Source organism: Halyomorpha halys, unplaced genomic scaffold, assembly GCF_000696795.3.
Source record: "Halyomorpha halys isolate HHAL.00 unplaced genomic scaffold, Hhal_1.1 Scaffold143.1, whole genome shotgun sequence".
Classification (NCBI taxonomy): domain Eukaryota; kingdom Metazoa; phylum Arthropoda; class Insecta; order Hemiptera; family Pentatomidae; genus Halyomorpha; species Halyomorpha halys.
In genome coordinates, this window is record NW_027114557.1 from 1039617 (window position 1) to 1061662 (window position 22046).

The window sequence follows — 22046 nt, forward strand, 5'->3', positions numbered from 1 at the left end:
CTTCTTATCATTGTTCATTCAATTTTATTTTATATTGATACTATTTTACGTCTTCCTTCCTTTTATTTATATGTAATTTCTTATCACTTTATTTTACCATAATATTTATGCTAGCTTAAATTACCTTATTGTATCTTATTGTTGTAATATTCTCAGTCATTTTTTTTTTGTATCTTTTTAGCCCTGATGAAGCCCTGCAAAGTGGGGCGAAACGTTGGCTCATTAAAATAGTATAATTCTACTATTTGAGTTTTTTTGACTGCACCCGGACCATATTCCTTTCATATTAAAATAAAACTGTGTACTATGTAAATAATGAAAAATTTCAAATTAACATAATGAGAAATGTGCAGAGGTGAATAATATTAATGGGAATCATGATAATATATAAGTATAAATAACTATAAATCCAAATAATTTTTTTTTATTGATTATTAAATAAGATATCAATCACAAATATATTAGCTGTACAAAAATATATTCTAATAAATATTTAATTAAATAATTTTTTTAAAAGAATAATGCAATAGTTACTTTAATTTAATTTGAATCTGAATTACGAACTTTTCTGAATGATAAACACAACAGACAACTGTTGTCTTTTTAACATATCTCTTTGAACAGGTAGGTGGTCCTGAATTGTTCTTAGCTCATTTATTATCATTTTATTTCATTATTATAATTATTTTTATTTATATTTATTCTTTCACATCTTCCTTATCTTCTTTATCTTCTTCATTTGTTTTGTTTTTGTTTTATGTACGTTTCCAGTACTTTTTTAACTGTATATTTTATGTATTTTCTAAATTTTTATTCTAACCATTAATACTTTTTTTTTTTTAATTCTTATTATTGTTTATTCAAGTGGTATTTTATATTAATACTATTTTATGTCTTCCTTCCTTTAATTTATATGCAATTTCTTATCACTTTATTTTTACATAATATTTATCCTACCTACTAAGAACCTTATTGTTGTAATGTTTTTAGTTTTTTTTGTTTTTGTTTTGTATCTTTTTAGCCCTGGTGAAGCCTTGCAAAGTGGGGCGAAACGTCAGACATCAAACAGTTATAAACCATTTGTTCTTTTTTTTTATCATGACCCTGTCCATCTTCTTATATGAAAGTTCTACGGTCAACTATATATATATATATATATAATTAAATAATAATTATAATTAAGCGTATTACCCTTTTAAGTTTATTAGAGTCTTCAATATAACTATTCACTGGCCTAAGAAGAGATGTAATCACAGCTTTACATTTTCCCCTTTTAGTATTTAGATGACTATATCCACCTCTAATGTATTTATTAGAGTACCATTTAGAACTAAAAAAGAAAAAAATACATAAGCATTGCAACTGCAGACAGAATAGCAACCTGGTATATAAACTCACCTAGTGCATCTTTTAGGTAAAGGTATTTGATAATTTCCTGTGATTTCCCTCAATACATGAGTACAGTGTTGGCTGATGAGGTCGGAAGAAAAGGTTTCCATGAGAACAGCACCTTCCCCACCAACCCAGCCAACGAGGACGTTAGACAAACCGACTACTGGGTCAAACCCTGTCAAGTCACAAGTCCACAGCAGTTCGTCTTTCTCTAACTGCAAAACACATTCTATTGAGCAATGCGAATATCCCACATAGAGCGTAGCTGTAAGAGAATTACCTGTTTCTTCCTCTTCGCTGAATCCCAAACAAATTGTATGCCTTCAAGGAGGCCCCACCAGCTATCATCGTACTCCAAGTATATCTTGTTCAGAGTATCAAAACCTATGCAATTAAATCCCTAAAATATAAAATGAGGAACAAAAAGATTATAATATGCACATTTGAATCCCATATACCATCTGATAATTTATTTTTCCAACTGTATTTGCATAAGTTTCAATTAAAAAATAAACAAAATAATCTTATGAGGTGTAGATAGTTGATCGTAGATTAATGATTGGAGAAGTTTGTCGGGGGGTGCGGTCAGCAAAGAACAACATAAATAAACAAAACTATATTTATTTATTATATGCCAATGTTTCAAGACGTTTTATTGCCGACGTTTTGCTGACCGCACCCCCCGACAAACTTCTCCAATCATAAAATAATCTTATGAAAATAATTCCTAAATTTTTTTATAAATTCCATTTGTACCACTATTTTCTACTTTTTTTTTCCTAACAGTTCATTACTGTTGAAAAATGTTTAAAAATCATTTTCAATTTAATAAATTATTAACTTTTTTTAAAATAATAAAATCAAAGATATTCTTTTAAAATATTCCTGGTTTAGCCTTAAAGTTACAAAGAAATTCAAATAAAATAAAGGTAATTCTGTCAATCATAAAGTCTATAAAGACTGCATCTCTCTGACATACCGACACATCTTAATCCTTATAAAATCCCCAAAATTCTTCTTTTCTCTACGTTCTGCATTTCAGAAGTCCACTTTCGTGTCATTTCTTTTATATGGTTTTATTTTTTAAATTCTCACCCCCATAATTAATTCAATTTGATTATATTTACTATCCATTCTTTTTTTTTATATTTATATATCTTATTAATTTATATTGATATGTTACTTTCAACTTAAACACCTCTATAACCCTATTTATTTTGTATATTATCTTTCCTTCATCATATTATATCAATTCTTTTAACTTAATTTCTTTCATGTATTCTATCCATGTGTAATTAGAATTTTATTTTTATAATTTCTTCCTCCCTGCTATGTGTATTATCATTAAATATATGCCTATTTTTAATATTTCCTTTAATTTTCTATATTGTTTACTTTAAAATTCTTTTCATATGTAACTTACTTTAACCGTAAATACCCACTACTTCTCTATAACATCCTATCAACAGTCCACTTTCTCTCTGACTTCGAGTCTGAAAGTTACATTTTCTGTCTTGTTCATTATCTTCCTTTATTCCTGATTTTATACTTATTCCTCTATTTCCATTTCTTAGTAGTTTGTACTGTATTTTATATTTCTTATTTTTATCTCTTATTATTTCCAAATTCATTAATTTTCTATAACCTTATATTATTCTTATTTAATTTTTAGGTTTCATCGTGCATCTTTTTAATTTTTCATTTACTTTGTTCATTTATATTTACACCATTTAAGAGTTTGTATGTTTTTTAGCCTTAATGAAGCCCTACAACGTGGGGCGAATATATAGTGTAATCACTATTTAAGTTTTTCATCGACTGCACCCAGACCATCTAACTTTTATCAGTTGAAAATAATATGTCTTGTTTTATTATTGCTGAATGGTAAATTAAAATCAATATAACCTTACTGGAAGTTTTTTTTTACCACACCCGGACCATATTCCATTCATCAATATAACCTTACATTGAAACATAACGTTGCAATCAAGCTAACATAATGAATCTATTTAACCTCCTCATAAAGTAGTTTTGAGAGGATTTCACAATCCTTCCTATACTTATTAATTGGAGGGACCTAACTAATTGTTTACGTAAAAAATGTTAGAATCACACATTATTTTAAAAATTTAAGATATAAGTAGCAAAAAAAAAAAAAATTATATAAATACTTTTAAAGCAAAAAGCAAACCTTCAAATGGACTACAGGTAGTGGAGGATCAAAAATCGACCAATTCTCCTTCAAATATCCAACAGAACAAGTAACCATCACGTGATCACAACGGTATACATCGCCTGAAATGCACCACATTTAAAAACTGAAAATTAAAAATAACCTGCAGGAAACAAACTTGTTTACCATTTTCTGTCACTACTTCACAAAAAATCTTTGAAGTAGGAAGAATCTTTTCATCCCATTTAATGGTTTTGACTGGACAACTGGTATGTAACATTCCAGGAGGTAACTCGGACACTAAATGTTCGATTACTTTACTAAAACCGTGTTTAAGGTTAACGTAGTCTTCTCCACCACAGAATTGGTATTTCCCAAAATGTTTAGCAGAAAGAGTCCAAAGGTCAGTACACGCATTGTCTATTACCTGGAATCTAAAATGTCCAAATATTCACTTATTGTTATTAAATCAAATGAAAAAAAAAAAAAAAAAAAAAAATAGAAAAAATCTTTTGTGTTTATCACAAAACTTTAATATAACACCCAACTTCAAGATGAAATGTATTCTTACCCATTTTAAATAAACTATTTCTTCATCATTAAGGATGACAGTAGTTCTCCTTACTATATATTTCATATGTAGGTAAGTAAAAGTAAAATCTTATTATTGCCATAACAACCATGGAAAAACAATGATCATCAAATTCTTACATATTTTACATTCATCTGTTGATTATTACTACTACTGATGGTTAATTTTTTCAAATTAAAGGTACTTAGAAATTCTGATCAAAAAATTGTTTTTTCTGTTTAACTTTTTCAACTTTATTACTGTCAGAATACAAGAGTTTAACAAAAAATAACATAACTATGTACTATGACATAACATAACTATGTACTATAAAATGGGATCGGAATTGATTGGGGGGCCGTCCGTAGCTCAGATGATTAGGTGTAGGTCTATCATTCTGAGATCTGCGGGGAGCGCAGGTTTGAATCAGGCCTGGGGCTTTGACTTTTTTCATTAAGTGGCAATCCCACAAAATGAAAAACTTGACCCCCTTAGAATAGGTTGGTCACCTGCAGATAACTAGGCAAACATCACCTTCGCTGTGGATTGGCTTGAAAAAAAAAAAATAGATAGATCAGGCTTTCTCAACAGCTTCAGACTTCCCAGTCAGTTCTTTTCCCTGTTGCGTGAAAACCATTTTCTCCTTTTTTTTTCTCCTTTGTTAATATTAATATAATCTAAATTACCTAAATCAGTCTGGAACCAGAAAATCGGCTGATTTAAGTTTATTTTAAAATGTTCTGTGCAAATACCCATCGAAACCTAATTTGTTTTTATTTTAATAAGAGGCCACTCACATACTGACTTAGTGATTACTGTATCTCAAAAATGGCAATGTATATGAAGTTAAAATTTTAAATATTTCAAATTGTCATAGATGTGCAATAAAGCGGGGTTTAAAAAAATACATTTGTTCAAGACAGTCCCTAAAATGTGTAACCTAATATATAATTTTAAACTTATAACAAACCTTAGATGCCAATCGAAAACTTCTCTTTTTAATCTGATGTTTTCTTCTGTATCACAAATCTTGTTAATATAAATTTCGAATTCATTGGTGAGATATTCTCCAACTGACTCCGGAATATTGTTATAATTAGTGATATTTTCTAAATAGGAAAGGGCCTGATCGATCACGTTACGAATATTTTTAACAATACTAGGTGAAACCACTTTTCCGCCAGTGGAATAATAATTTCCTGAAATATGCAAGATAAAACAGTTTATTGATATATATGTTGGAATATATATTAAATTAAAAGTTATAGACTACAGATATCATCATAATAATCAATATCATTTGAAAAATAAAAATGAAGTATTGAAATTTCATTTGAAAAATTTCGGCTAAACATAAAAATATTCATCAAAGAAAAAAAATCACAAAGCGCTCCTTCTTACCTAAACCTTCAAAAGAATTAGTTGAGTTAAGAAAGCCATTTTCCTCTGCTAATTGACACAGATCACTTTTAGTACCGTGAAACCACTGAGCACCAAGCTCTACGAAGCCACTTCCAAACTCAACAGATCTAATTCGTCCTCCTGGTTCCGGTTGAGCTTGAGAAGAAATTAAATTATATTAGTTTAATTTAATTATTTATCTCTTTGGAATTGTGATATTAGTAGCTTACAAAACATTTTAAGATAAGACATTCTGTCATAAAACATATAAACTGACATTTTTTATGATTTGAAGTTTTTTGCATCACAGGGTTTTTTATGATTGATTTTATTAATTGTTGAAAGAATCTTTAGGGAATGTTTTTCATAAGAGAATAACACTGATATTAGGTTATGATGGTAAGTGACTGCTGGTTGAAAGTAAAACATTCTAACTCATTAACAATTTAAAGTCAACTCTTTACCCTTCATCATAAACCTACTAACTCCCCTACAGTATCCTATAATAATGTTGCTCTTACCCCAGTAGAACAGATACGCTACCTTGGACATCTGGAAAACGACTAACCTGGAATCCTCAAACAAGACTGAAAAGACAGGAAACAGCATGTTGATTCCGACTATTACAGCACTTACTAGACAAATGGTCTAAACTTCTAATTTATTACAAAAGACTGATCTACATGCAGAGTTGAGCTTTGGGGCACTTCTAAACCTTTGAATTTCTCTTGTGTCCAATCCTTACAATCCACAATCCTTAATGGTACATAATTTGTCACAAATAAAATCATCCATAAAGACCTTAATGTTCCATATGAAACCGATATAGCCTGAATCAAATATCAATCCATCCATTATTAACTTTCTAACCATCAAAACCTTCTAGTTTCTAACCTTGCTTCTTCTTCTATTCCTGATAATCCTCCAAGGCACCTGAAAAGCAGATGGCCTCGAGACCTAGTGTAGAAATATAATTAGAGTGCTATATTGGTATATTATTGTACCCATTAGAGTAGTTTCTCTACATGCCTGTATCATCACCCCATTTTGTTCTTACATAAAATTTACTTGATGTATTTTTAAGTAAATACAGTTTTAAATAACTATAAATAAATAAAAAAAAAAAATGTCTTGAGGTACTGCCTCAACATCACAATAACCACAGTCTCACTTGTGGCAAAAAAATTTGTGAATCCAACAGCATCAAATCTACTTACTTTAATTAAATTTTATTATTACATACATACATACATACATACATATATATATATATATATACATATATATATATATAATTAACTGTATGTGAATTTGAAGGAGATGGTCATGGAAAAAAAAAAATGTCGTGAACTATTTTTTATTTCTTCTTAACCACAACGATGACCATCTAACAGTTCACAACTATTTTTTATTTCTTCTTGACCACATCCCTAACCTACTCCTTCTAAAATTACATTAAAATCATACAATCACATGCACAAACTAACAAAATCAATATGCCAAAAATCAGATCACATATTATGAAAGTGATCATATTCCTAGCGCTTCAAGTTACCTTCTAAAATTAATATATTTTTAACACCAGACTTAAGAAGGGTAGTTGCTGCAGCCAAACCTGAGATTCCTGCACCAATTATGATAACTTTGAAATCTTCATTAACCGCCCTAAAACAAACCGATGCCAAGAAATAGTATTAAAAAAAAACTAAATTCATTGAGCCATTTCAATACTTTAACATAAAATAATCAATTTTATTGTTACAACTAAATTCCAAAGGTTTATTTGTTAAACTTTGTTATATTTTTTTTTCAGGAAATTAATTTTCACCTATTTATTCCTTTTTTATACCTCACCAACGTTTTTACATGGACATAATAAATAAAATAGATTTTTGAAACTGTTAATAGTTAGTATGGTAACAAATAAAAATCAATGCACAACATAAAGAGTATTAGACAAATACTTGAAGTAATAACATGACAGGACTTAGTGCACTGAAACTTGGACAAGTGAGCAGACATAAAATCAGGGAAGTGCATTTAAAAAAGGGATATATAAATATTATAATAATAATATGGGAATGCAAATGATCGCTGGAAATAAAAATAATTTTTTAAATTGAAAAAACTGTTTTAGGCAAATATTATTTTAAAACAGCAAAAAATGAAAGATAAATAAAAAAGCTGGTCAATAGAAAAATTAGGACTTATATTCTGTTGAGAATACAAAAAAATGATTTTTATCTGTTCGGAATACATAAAAATGATTTTTATTTGTTGGGAATACATAAAAATGATTTTTATCTGTTGGGAATACATAAAAATGATTTTTAATCTTAAATGACAAATGTCCACAAATTAATAATAAGGTAAGAAAAAATATGAACAATTACGAAGATTTTTTGGCTCAACCTCAAGAAAATTTTTAGATTTGTTAAATGGTAATAAATTAATGAAATGAATTATATGTATTTAAATATTAATGGTGGTATGTAAATGTGTAAAAAAAGATACTAATAAAGGAGCAATATCAACTTTATTGATCATAATTATATGTTAATTGTTAAAAGTTGATTGGAATATTTATAATTGTAGAACAGGATAACGGGCAAAAGAGCCCGAAACGTTGTTCAGATTTAAAAAAGGAATAAAGAAGTGAAAAAAAGGTGAAAATTAATTTCATGAAAATAAATATAATTAAGAGGTGTAGATAGTTGATCGTCAATTACTTATTGGAGAAGATGGTCGGGGGGGAGGAGGGGTGGTGCAGTCAGCAAACAAACAACATAAATAATAAAAAAATAAAAAATATTTATTAATGCTGCGTAAATAAATATTTTTTGTTTATTTATGTTGTTTTTTAGCCTGCCGGCCCCCCCCCCCCGCCATCTTCTCCAATTATTAAATATAAAAATATTCAAAGCTTTAACAAATAGTCACTTAAGTTGTGAAACCTCATAAGTCTGAACAAATATTAAAAAATAGTTTGCTTTTAAAACAATTAAATTTTTAAAAAATAGTTTGCTTTTTAAACAATTAAATTTTTAAAAAATGCATCATTATAGAGACATCCCATCACAAACATAATATTGCAGGTAACTTTATAATTTTTTCTGACTTAAAAAAATTTTTTTTTGAGAAATCTTGAGAAAGATTTATACTATACGATATACTACAGCCTAAGCGAATAATTTTTAATGTTCCCTTTAATCATATAGGGGAGAAATGCGTTGACTTGGGCAACCTTATTAGCTTTGGGGGAACTCCAGTCAACCAACAAATATTTCCTGTTCTGCATTTTATAATTTTTCATCAAAAATAAATGTATACTATCTTAACTTACGATTTTTTGTTTTATGTCATAAGTTGTTTTATGTTTTATAATAATTAATGTAAGTTCTAAGCAATATACTTTAAAAGTTTGCTAAAAATCTAACCCAAAGAGAAAACACCATATCATTGAGCCATGAGTCACTGTTACATATTGTATTCTGGATTGGTTCAAGCCTAAGGTATAAGTAAACAGTCAATCAGTACGTTCCCTATAATACAAGCAACTTCCCTGTTTATTTTTCAGGATTTGAGATAAATCAATTCTTAATGAATAGCTGTGGAGAAGATGTTTATTTGCTGACCACACTCCCAAACATCTTCTCCACATATTAATCCAATAAAAATCGTTGTTATTTCAAAAGCTACGAAGGACTATATCATCAAGGTACATCTATATTATAGATTTTTTTATTTTATCTTTTTTTTCATTATAATGAATACAATTTAAAATTAAATGAATTAATGTGCTTTCTATTTGATATATTTTATTAATGTTTTAATTAATATTTATTATTGGACACACATAATAAATAATTAAACTATTTATTGTAAGCTAAAAATAAAATCAAATAACTAAAACAAAAGCTCATAATAAATAGTTTAATTAATATTTGAGTTCTTTTAACCAGCCATTTTATTTAATATTTATTATGTACGAAGGGTGCAATGGAAAAATGATCAGAATTCACTTTTTTTTATTTGAATTATCAGTGCCATCTATTAGAGTTCAATGTAAGCTTTATATACAACTATTCATTCATTTTTTATAATGAATGAAATCTTCAATATCACAAAGAAACCAGTACATAGTACATTATAAGAAATGGAGGTGTCATTTTTTTTTATTGAATAAAATGAAATTTAAGACGTGAGTCTAATCATTATTCCCAGTGTTTTTCTTATACAATTATTTTATTCTAATATTATACTAAATATATATTGTAAAACTGCAAATACTAGTAGAAAAATTAAATCAATATGTACTATTATATATTATCATTCAGTTTTAATAATGTTGTATTGAATTGTTTCTATAATTTATATTTAAAGTTGTAGTTCCTTTTAGATATTTATTTCTTTAAAATAGACTCAAAGCCTGTTTTTGTAAATAAATAAGATGAAACACTACAATATAATAATGAACCTAATATATAACAAAATGTTTGTATTCTTAGACAAATTCATTTTCCTTATCCATTGAATATTGTGTTATGTAACCGACAAGCACTTTGGAATGTAGTTTTCCTTATTAAACATGACTAAGCAGCCCTATCAAGACAGATAACACAGACGCATACTGGTAACCCTTCAGATTTATATTTAAACAGATAGTACTACATATTATACTACTTTCAGGAATTTGTTTAGCCTCCGTAAGATATAATGTTGAAGTAAAGTTAATAATTCACAAATTAGAAAGAAAACACATTGGTTCAATACAAGTTATTACTATTTAAAAAAAAGAAAAAAAAACAATAGCCATTGAAAATGTCAAATTAGCTCGAACTTTATCCTCATTCCATTAGAATAGTAATTTAATTGAATTTATATTCTTATCAACAGACACATAACACCATCACTTATTTCCTTTTTTTTTTTTTTTTTTGCAAATTACTAGACAATGAATATGACTGTCTTTGGGTCTGACAAGAGGCCTAATTTTATCTTATAAATCCAATTTGTAAACTTCTATTCTTGCAGTATTTTAAAAAAACATGGAAAACCTTATTTTAAGCATAACAAAGTTGTAAAAACGAAAGAACATAAAACTACACTTCCACAGCATTTAATTATAATTTTAAAGTTGATGCACCTAATTCACCAGATAATTTATTTAGAAAATAGAATACTTAACAATACCGTAATTATTGTTAACTTAAAAAAAAATATTTTAACAAAGGAGTAAATAAAGGCATCCTTAGGAAATTTCTGAAGTCAAATAGTAAAAACAATTTTCCTAGATAATTGTTTTAAATTTAAACACTAAATGGAATTACCTGTTATTCATTATCAGGACAAGCCTAAGGAACTTTCCGTTTTACAGATTCAGTTTAAATTAATCCAATCGACTCAGTATTTGAAAAACAAACAAGTAAAATGCCAAATGTTTGGTGCAGGGGCCTAACAGAGTCGCAATAACAACAAGGGGCAATTTTGGCAATAACCTGGAGCTACAGGTGCCTTAATATTTTAATCCCCAAGAACTTAAGGATTAAGTTATTAAAATTGCACAGATTATTAATGGCTATTACGTCATATATATTAATCTAATTAACCGAGATAAAATTCTTGAAGTTAAATTGACAGTTATGTTCGAAATGACAATTATCTCTTTGGAACTTTTAAAAGATTCCATAACACCATCTCTTCCCAATTTATTGTATTTTTCATAGATGAACTGAAGACAGAATAAGTACTAACAATTTCTTGCCGATATAATTTATTGAGTGTATAATACTGGAAATATTCCAAAACGATGGGAATGTCATTTAATGTTTACTTGAAGAAGTTTGTCGGGGGGTGCGGTCAGCAAAGAACAACATAAATAAACAAAACCATATTTATTTATTTTATGCCGACGTTTCGACCTGAGTTTCAGGTCTTCATCAGGGGTTGTGGCGTGTAGAGGGAAGATTGGTAACTGACTCGAGTCACGCCCTCGAGTTTCTCTTCTTATTATAGAAGTAACTAACCAATTAGTTTATCACCGATTTCGGCATCATCAGTACTGAAAAATACATAAATGCACATCAGTGACAGTACATCTCACACCTACAGTCTGAATAAATTTGACTCAATGAAGATAGCAAATCATTCCAAAACAGTTCAATGTACGCTTTATACCATCGTTTTCCTCAGGCTTGCTGCCCCGTGTGATCTAGACACTGGCATCTTCCGCTTGCGTATCCTATTCCTTTACAGTGACTGGTGATTAGACTTCTTTGGAGTTGCGGTAATGTCGAAAGTAACCTTTAAGTGACCCCGTCATTCCTAGCTTCTCTACTCTTGCTCTATATCCTTCTTTCGCTGGTATCACCTTCATTTCTGACATAAGGAAGGTTATCTAGAGGTACCTATTCTATCAATGGCGGGAGAGTCAAGTTTTTTGTTCCTTGGGACCCCACGAAATAAAAACTTGAATCGTGAAGCGTTGGGTAAATAATAAAACTCAATTGGACTTCAACTACACATCATACCTACCTATCCCAGCGTATGGAAATCAAGATAAAGCTTATTCTGGACATGCACGCAATAATTCATATGAGCCTTGATAGTCTTAGAAAAGAGGACCTCAGATCCACAATGAATGGATCTCAAAATATTTAAGAGTTACACCACATAGCGACATGGTATCGTCCATTCTACAGACGTGTCCATAACATTTTGTTACCGCTCATTGCATGGTGTCACGCACTGATTTCACACCCAGGTCCTCCCTAATTATTTCATTTCTGACGCAGTCTCCCCATGTCTTATCAACTATTTATCGGAGGAATCTCATTTCCGCTTATGTTATCCTACTTACGTACTTGTCGAGGGCTATCCGGCTTTCTGATCCATTTCGGAGGACTGGGAGGAACACGGATTTAAATATCCGTATTTTAGCATTTATACTTAATTCTTGCTTGCCTATAACAGTTTTGGAAATCTGATGGTACACTCCATTGGCCTTCTTCACTCGATCGTTAGTGACATCCAATATAATAAATAGCTCAAATATTTTGACTATGTTTTCAGAACAGGGAAGAAGGAAAACCTCCAAGGTTCATCGTCTGGAAGCATGATCAACAAGGAAGTGAAAAAGTGGTTATTTTCTAGAAACATGAATAGGTAGCATTAAGGTATCTGGCCTTGGGGTCCCGCGAAATGAAAACTTGACCCTCCACCATAGTGTTAGGTGGTAGAATAGGTTGGTTACCTCTAGATAATCCCTTCCCCATAGGTCAGTAATAATCAGGAAAGGGGTCCTAATAAAAAAAAAAAAAAAAAGTAGCATTAAAGTAGAATTGCGTGTAAATGAATGAGTAATATCAATCATTTACATGCATGTTATCTTACTTCTAGCTTTTTAACATTTATAGGTAAATGATTCAATGAACTGTGCTTCGAATTAAACAACGTGAAATAGGAAGAACCCATCTCGAAATAATCAATGAACAGATTAATTCTAAATCGTGCTTTTAGTATTTAATTGAAAATTTATTCATTTCATTGCAAGTTTTCCTTAGGGATTCAATAATTCATAGTTTGAGGTGTTTCTTCATTTTTATTTAACGTTCAGAGTCCAAAAAAGAATAAGGTTTATGCGAGTATAGTCTCTGTCCAAATTAAAGTTATTTTATTGTAGGAAGATAGTCCGGGTGGTGGTCAACAAAGGTATCAAAATAATAAATAAAACTATTTATTATTTCAATCTGACAGCCCTGCATAATAGTAAAAGATAACAATAACTAGTTATCTTTTACTATTTTGATACCTTTATTGACCGCCACTCGGACTATCTTCCTCCAATCTATTTCATACGGTCAACTATCTTCTTTCAATATAAAGTTATTTTACCAGGCTTGTTGGTTTTTATATTCTCTTTGGTTAATCAGTCTATTTATAGCTGATTAAGTGTTATCTCGTCATAAAACAATGCATTCAATGTTTAGATTTTTCCATTTGATTTATTAAACTATGTTATTCTTTTATTAATCGAAAAGTTTGACATAAATTCCTCATTTATAATAGTCTGGTTTTAAAATGTTGTCGACAATGCAAACTGCCGATGTTGAACCGTAAGTTTTACCTGAGGGATTAAAGTTGAAAGTTCTATTTATTGGAATTCTTTGGTCTAATTCAAGAACAACCAACGTAAATGATTAATTAAAAAGACATTTTTGGGAAATAGTTTGAATAAAATCATCTCATTCATTTCCTAGAATGATGGAATTTCAGAAATTGAAATTACTAATATTGGCCTTCAAGATACCAATTGATACTTTTATTCAATGTTTCCATTTGATTCTTTTATTACTTTTTCGCAAGTGGATGTTCTTGAATTAAGCCTCTTTATTTCAACAATGTTTTAAATTTTTTTTTCTTTTCAGAAAAGTGAAAATAACAAGCTTAAGACCTCCAAGAAAACCTGAGCTAGAGAAAATACGTGATGAAGTACTTGCTGAATCAAAAAATCTTAGTAATGAAGAAGTATTTAATCAACTGAAAGATCAAGTTAGAAACATCCATGCTGCATATCTGTTCACTCCCAATGGTGTTGAGGTGTTAGCAGATTTGTGTAAAGTGATTTCATCAACACCTGTATCATTCTACTATGCCTCTTGGAAGAATTTAGCTGGTATCCTGAATCTGTCATTTCATCAAATTGGAGTGAGTTTGATTTCTCTAATATGTTTGGATTTTCTAACAATTTTTAAATGATGGATTTTTTTTTTTTATGCTCTTGTGTATAATTTATATAATGATATAATTAATGCATATTATTTGTGTATTTGCGCTATGGTCCTGCAAGACCCTAGGACTCTCTTAAAATCCTACTCCACCTCATCAAGCCACTTATTGTGGTAGACCTTTACTTTGTCTTTCACCAGGATGTTTGTCGAGTGAGCCTTTTGGGAACTCATTTCTTGAGCGTATGTGCTACACGATCTGATCATCTGATTTGGCTCCTTACAATGCCATATTATATTTTTTAATTTTAAAAGTGATATTAAAAATGAGTAAATATTATAGAGTAAGTGAACGCTTAACAATTTTCTATGGAACTGTCATAGACAAACCATATATGATTGACTTCTTTATATACGCGGCATCTAGTTTTGTAACACATTTTGGTCAGTTTTTATTAAAGTTATGCAGGAGAAATCAACGATCTCTTTATACATAGGGGGAAGGATAGCACGTGGTAATAAAGCATTGGGCAAATCTTATAATAATAATAAGTGGTTGCTATTCAAGATCAAGTGATTGCCTCAAGATAATATAGAAAGCATGTATTAAAAGACACAACACCAGATAAGTGTCGATTATGCTCAGTAACACTCGAATCAATCCAACATGTGGAGCTGGATGTGGAGTGCTGGCTGGTACTGAATATTTGCAGAGGCACAACAATGTGGCAAAAATTTTGCATCAGACTCTGGCTGTGAAGTACAATCTAATTGAAGATAAGAACCCTTATTACAAATACCACCCAAATATACTCCTCCAAAAAGGTTCTCTCAGGCTATATTGGGATGAATCAATTATTACAGACCATATAGTACGCCAGGTTTTTGTGGCAGTACAGCTTTGGGAATAAGATTAATATCGTAAGAAATCCTTTCCTCTTCATCGCTATCATTGTTCGAATCAGAGGGTGAATAATTTTTGTCGCTGTCAGATTCACTAAAATCATTGTCGCTCTCTTTTTCTTGGTATTTGTTTCATTTTTGTGTCCAGACTTTCGTTTTGATGGAATAGCTTAAATATTCATGGTTGAAAATATGTACCTTAATTAAATAGCAAAAAAACACAAAAATAAAAACGTTTTTAAAAACCGCCACTAAGTATGTTTAAAATTAATGTTCTATTGAAGGAAACTAGTGCAAAAATAACTCTTACCAGCAGCGCCCACAATAGACTGATGTGCACAATCACGGATTCGTGTAGTGGGCACCATGCGCTAGACACATGATACACAGATCCATTTAGTAGGCATACAAAGTGTTAATTGATTCAGTTTTATTTATTGATTAATTTTTTTTTCTTTGCAGTGTATTGAACAGATAAAATCAGACCCGACTGAAATAGTGTTGAAAACATATGCCCAACATTGGGACGCCACTTTAGACACAATTGTTTCTGCTCTTCAGTCATTGAAGAGATATGATGCTCTGTCTGTGATTCAAAAGGGTTTTCAAGGTAAATGGTATTAATCAATTATTCTCTTATCTCACTAGAATATGTTAACATCTTGACCACAGTTGATGACACATTATCGTCAAGCCATGGTGACTGATGATAAGCTCGCATAGATAGGCATATGACGATGAGCTCTTTTCAACAGAGGTCACTTTTGTTATTTGTATTCTGATTGGTGGGAAGATCTCTAGCATCTCCCTTCTACCTTGGATTGTTCTAAACCTTGTTTAGTACTGTTCTAGTCTGGGCCGTTCATAGGGTCGAGTTTTATTTTTGTGGTGGCCCCAAAAAATGAAAACTTAACCCCTCACCACGATTAGAATTAGGTGGTAGCCTTTAAACAACTCCTCTTGCCCCCTCCCTATGTAAGTAGATGGCCAGAAAGGAGTCATAAGTAGAATAAAAAGTACTGTCCTAGCCTGGGCCGTTCGTAGGGTTGGCTATTATTTTTGTGGTGGTCCCAAAAAATGAAAACTTAACCCCTCACCACGGTTAGAACAGGGTGGTAGCCTGTAGACAACTCCCCTTCTCCTCTCCCTTTGTTAGTAAATGGCCAGAAAGGGTTATAAATAGAATACAAAATACTATCCTACCTTCCACCATCTAGGGTCATTCTGGTTCTGCCTCCTTTAAGGTTTTTTACATTCCTTCAAATTTATTTTTTGAGGTTTATAAATTTTAAAAACTTGTATTTTTACGTGGTTTTGGATCATTTCTTGTCTTAATGTTTTATAGATACTGTAGAGATATACAATAACTTTCTAGTGTCTTTATTTTGTAATGAAGTTAAAAAACCCGTAAAACATTCATGAATCAGCTAACTGCATATAGATTCAGAGGCATATGCAGGTGTTAACATTGTGTCATGGTTAAAAAACAAGTATTTATCTTTATTTGGCCAAATATTACGTTTTATGATGCTTATTTAAATTATAAGAAAAGAAAATATTAAAAAATACGAAAAATGGTTTTCCAGGGTAGCCCCTACGGTCAATGTGTTAATTGAGATTGATTTATGACAGGGTCAAAAACTATTGTAACAATTATTACTATGAACTAATTCTGATTATACTTTTTTCAATAGATTGTATTATACAGTTATATAACAGTTACTGCATTATTTTTATTCTTTTTTAAATTAATGAAGAGCTGTTCTGAAAGAATTAACCCCAAGGGTTTAAATCTGACTGTGGTAGATAGTTATTAGTTATTTTCTGCTTCACTATAGTTGTAAGTCAGCCCTGTGGATTTCGGAAACCTCCGAGGTTCGTCCAGCCTCATAGGAAGGGTACCCTTAATTGTGTACAAATCTGGCAGTTGAGCATGGTTCTGACCACATCACCTCCTTGCACAATCCTTGGTCTAGTTACAGTACTTTCTTACAAAGTACTGCACTCCTGGACTCTTCATGGGTTGTAGCAGTAAAGATTTAATTTTTTTTAATATATATATGATAAGCTACTATGACATTAAGGAACGTTTATACAGTGTGTTCCATTTAAACAGAAGATCTGAATCAAACTACTATCATATGGCTACTTGTGATTGTAATACCAGCTCCCAATGCGGCTGAAATAACATAAGACACTCACTCACTAGCGAGCTTTGGCCAGAGGCAGTTTTCCTTTCTTCACTTCTATTCTGTAATGAATACCATGAGTGAGTAAGGACACTTCCGAAGAGCCCTCCGGTAGCTGAGGAGAGGGTAGATGGAGGAGATAGAGGACAAGAAAAATGAAGCATGAATGCATGAGTAAATCACCTTCGTTCTATATCTGATTCGGATCAACACCATCTATTGTCGTCATCAATCTGCAGTTTTCATTGTCCCTCAAACAAAATTCACTAACCTCAACCATAAATGTTCTGCTTTGGCCACCCTTCATACCCAGAGTTACAATAGATTTAGTATTTAACATTCACATTCTCTCTTGATCAACCAATCTTTAGATTGTAAATAAATTCTCTTTCCATTACCTTATGTTTTATTTTCATTTCAACTAATTTTATACAGTCCATAGCCAATATCCTACTAGCCAATCAAAGGTGAAATAACGTCTGGCCTTAGATTGAAGGCATACTTCATACACAGTGAGACTATAGAGCCAACTATATGACAGTTCTCATCATGACAACATTGACTGTCATGGAAGTACAGTAGCTTTCACTCGAGACTTGGTCATTTCATAAAAATTTTTATATTTTAATTTGTTTTTTCCTTTAAATAATAAATACAGTATTTTATTCTAGTTAAAATTAAAATTGTTATTTATTTTTTTTTTTATTAAATTTTATTTTAAAATAAATTCTAAGAAAAAAGTTATAACAATTTATATTTTAAGGTTTGACAGATAAAAATAAAAATATAATTGAAATTAAGAATTTTGATGAAATTTTTATTTTACGAAAATTAAAATTGATTTCTTTCTTAAACTTCTTCTGAGATAAAAATGAATATTTATTTTTAATCTGTGATTTATAGTTCATATTTGTTTTAGAGTTGGAAAGAGTTGCGAGACAGGAGCAAATCAAACGTACAGAAAATATCACCTCTGAAATCGATTCCATTATTCATGGTAAATTGATTTGGTATTATTCAGATTTTCAGGTTGTAATTACTTAATAAGATGAAAATAAGTTGATTTATACATTTTTAGGTAAAGGCACTAGCGATGGAATTTTAAGACCAGAGCATTTGTCAGTTTTAGCTTATCAATTACCTATCACATTAAAATTATTCCCTACAATTGATAAAGAAAAAAAAGAAATCCTTGTTAAGGATAATGAGATATTGAAAAACGAAGGTCAATTACAAAATAAGTCCATTGTTACCAAGAAGAAAGGGGTAAGAAAAATTATATTCATTGTTCATTCTGCTACTTTTAAGGAAACTTTTATTTATCTTCCCACAATTTTTCTCAGTTAGGGTGGTTGTGGATTGCTATCAACAATCCTAATATGTCTCCTTATTATCAAATTTTCAATTATATTGGGGTACAATTAAAGTTTCAAAGAATTTTTTTGAGGTAAATGGGGCCTTGTTGTTTTGAAATGGTAAAAAAATTGATTACTCGAAATATTGTTACGAGGTTTTCTCCTTGGGGAGAGAAATGATAACCGATCAATTTGACAGGTCCGTTCCTGAATGATGTTTCTCTAGAGATGAGTGTAAAACGAAAAAAAAAGAACAGGTGTGATTATTCTAACTTTCTTACTATTTGAATTCATATTGATTATACGAGGGTGGTTTGAAAAGTTCTTGGAATCACTGCTAGATTTCAGTGCTAAAGGAACGAGGTTCCCGCACAATAATCACACATCTTTGTAAATGAACATGTGGCGTGAGTGGTAGTGACGACTCTTTGTTGTTGTTTTATGCATAGTGATTTGTGACAATAGAAAAAACTAAGATTCGAGTAGTGATTAAGTAATTTGTAAAGAAAGGTATGAAAGCAAAGGAAATTCATGCCAACTTTAAGAACACCCTGGGGGACTCTGTTCCTTCATATTCAAGTGTTGCCAAGTGGACCAGGGAGTTTAAATTTGGTCGGGAGAGCTTAGATAATGATCCGCCTTGTGGAAGGCCAAAAAGTGCTATGACCCCAGACTTTATCGCAAAAGTGCATAAAAAAGTCATGGAGGATCGTCAACTGAAAGTGGTTGAGATTGCTGAAGCTGTAGGGATGTCATCTGAACAGGTATATCACATTTTAACCGAAGAATTGGGAATAAAAAAATTATCCATAAACACATCAGATTGGAAATGTCCAAAAAAAATCTGGCCCGTTTTCGGCGCAACCAACAAGATTTTTGCACCGTTTTGTGACTACAAATGAAACTTGGGTCCACTACTATACCCCAGAGACAAAACAGCAGTCAAAGCAGTGGAAACACGCTGAGTCACCACCACCAAAGAAAGCAAAGGTCATGGTACCGGAAAGGTCATGGCCTCAGTTTTCTGGGATGTAAAAGGCATTCTGCTCATAGATTATCTTCCTACTGGCCAAAGAATTATGGGGCAATACTACGCTAATCTCCTAGACCAACTACAGGTAAATATACATGGAAGAAGGCCTGGTTTGGCAAGGAAAAAGTCATCTTTCATCAGGACAACGCCCGCCCGTGTTATTCATCCGTGAAAGTTCATGAACTGAGGTACGAATTGTTGCCACATCCACCTTATTCACCTGATTTGGCACCATCGGACTTTCATCTCTTCTCCAAGCTAAAAATTTTCCTACGTGGACGGAGGTTTTCTACAATGGAAGAACTAATAGCCAAATTGGAGAGGTATTTTGCAGGCCTGGAGAAATTTTATTTTCAAGATGGGATCAAGGCATTGGAACATCGCTGGACCAAATGCTTTAGTCTACAGGGAGAATATGTCGAAAAATAAAAGTAGTTCCACCGAGGTAAGACACTTCTTTCTAGTACTTTCCGAGAACTTTTCAAACCACCCTCTTATGAATGTCTTTTTATTTAAATATCACTATTATACCCTTACATTAGCTTTATCTACTTTCTATATTTTTGTTTTAATCCCTATTTAGATCAATGAAGATCGGTCGAAACATTGGCCATTAGTAAATAGTTATTTATTTCTAGCTATATTTATATTTATTAGTAGCTATTTCTTAATTGTTTTTCTTGTCTGCAACCATGAACATGTCTTCGTGAGAACAAAAGTGTTACTCAGCCTATGAGTCATTGCCTCTAAATTAATTCTTCTCCTATCAAAATCTTTACTTTATGAAACATTTAAAATTTCTTTGCACCTCCACTAGATAATATCCCTTGTTATCAAAGTATGTTGAATCATAAAAGAGCAAGAGATATATTAATTTATATGATATGTTCAAATTTATTTATGTTTACATCAAATTTCAGAAAAAATTTAGCAAAGCAGTTATGCTCACTTTTGCTGCCGATGGTGAAGAAATAGCTAGAAAAATTGCTGCTCAGTTTAGAAAGCAAAGAGGTCGGCATTTGCCAATTGGAGTTTTAATATTAGAACAGCATATTGATAAAGTTCTGCAAAACCCAGAAGAATACATCACACATATATTCCCGCAGGTAAATTCCTCATCTACTATAACTTTTGCTAGTCTTAATTTAAATAAGATTGAATTACATGTTAACAAAATTATGTAATTCTAAATTTCTTTTTCTTTTTTTTTTTTTACTTTCACATACCTATTTATAGAATATTTAGTATTGCAATAAAAAAAAAATTTTGAATTTTCGATGGAAATAAAGTTTTGAGGTTCCTTGAGTCCAAGTAACTAAGTCTCCCAAAATGGTATGTGTGTATTACTGTGAACAGTCCTGCTTAAAAATGAAATAATACAAAACTTTAATTACATATTTACGGTAGCTATATGCCTTGGAAATTACAACTTTTTCAATGAAACCGATTGGCTGGAAGTGTCACTTTACATAATCAATTGTTACGGTGGGTAGGGTTTCAAAATGAACCTTTACTAGCCCAACCGTATAAGGTGATGAAAAGAATTATTTAGTCGAATTTTGTTACTGCTGCATTTTAAAATAAAAGACATAAAAGGCTGTAAAACATAGTATTAAAGCATATGAACTTTAAAATAAAAGAAAAAAAATTAACTTCTGAAAATACAAATAAAAATTAATTTTACTAATTTAAAAAAAACATTAACAAAATGTTAGTTTTGTCTATGCGACTTAAAAAAAATAAATATTCTATATTTCACCCTGGGTGATGGGGTCCCTTGTGAAGAGATGTCTTCTTGGAGGAGAAGAGCCGCCCGCCGTGGAAATGTCCTTGGGGAAGAGATGAGCCGCCCGCCGTGGCTTTACGTAAAACTGGTATTATTAATACTTCTGTAGCCTAAACAAAACATGGTAATACGCAATCCTTACAACCATAACAGATAAATTATTAAGCATATATTGGCCACAACATCGATTTTTCACATTTTTTTAATTTTCTCAAAAACGGTTCTAACGATTTTGATTAAACTTGAAATGTTAATATGCAATTAAAAAATCTTTAACCTTTTTAGTGCCTGGCGAAAAAGAGGTGCCTATGCGAAGGTAATCTGATGAATTTTATGATTTTCCTAGGGATTAGAAAAAGGCTCATAAAAACCAAACAAAAAAAAAATTTACATAATTCAAAAAGCAGTGTTGGCTGATAACCGGATTTCCCAACCTTACGGAGCCCTGAGAAATTTTTCCTGAAATGCCCTATTTTTCCGAATATACCAGGTCATTCAAAAAGTCCTGTCGTTTTTT

The 22046-nt window shown here is 31.0% G+C and overlaps 2 protein-coding genes across 2 annotated transcripts in view; one reads left to right on the forward strand and one right to left on the reverse strand.

Annotated features, from left to right (window-relative positions):
• The window catches only part of LOC106678429 (spermine oxidase), a 13320-nt gene extending 2195 nt beyond the window's left edge, over nucleotides 1–11125 (reverse strand). The window contains exons 1-9 of the mRNA XM_014416910.3: nucleotides 10868–11125; nucleotides 7093–7202; nucleotides 5538–5693; nucleotides 5107–5335; nucleotides 3752–3999; nucleotides 3584–3687; nucleotides 1673–1792; nucleotides 1399–1607; nucleotides 1192–1330 (exon numbers count right to left, since the gene is read on the reverse strand). Of these exons, the coding sequence (XP_014272396.1) occupies nucleotides 1192–1330; nucleotides 1399–1607; nucleotides 1673–1792; nucleotides 3584–3687; nucleotides 3752–3999; nucleotides 5107–5335; nucleotides 5538–5693; nucleotides 7093–7202; nucleotides 10868–10878 (1326 nt within the window). The 5' untranslated portion in view covers nucleotides 10879–11125. The remainder of the gene's footprint in view (nucleotides 1–1191; nucleotides 1331–1398; nucleotides 1608–1672; nucleotides 1793–3583; nucleotides 3688–3751; nucleotides 4000–5106; nucleotides 5336–5537; nucleotides 5694–7092; nucleotides 7203–10867) is intronic.
• Nucleotides 11126–13469: 2344 nt separating this feature from the next.
• LOC106678431 (uncharacterized) overlaps nucleotides 13470–22046 on the forward strand; it is an 11532-nt gene continuing 2955 nt past the window's right edge. Inside the window, exons 1-6 of the mRNA XM_014416918.3 lie at nucleotides 13470–13651; nucleotides 13964–14243; nucleotides 15629–15776; nucleotides 18275–18352; nucleotides 18434–18621; nucleotides 20664–20849. Of these exons, the coding sequence (XP_014272404.1) occupies nucleotides 13617–13651; nucleotides 13964–14243; nucleotides 15629–15776; nucleotides 18275–18352; nucleotides 18434–18621; nucleotides 20664–20849 (915 nt within the window). The 5' untranslated portion in view covers nucleotides 13470–13616. The remainder of the gene's footprint in view (nucleotides 13652–13963; nucleotides 14244–15628; nucleotides 15777–18274; nucleotides 18353–18433; nucleotides 18622–20663; nucleotides 20850–22046) is intronic.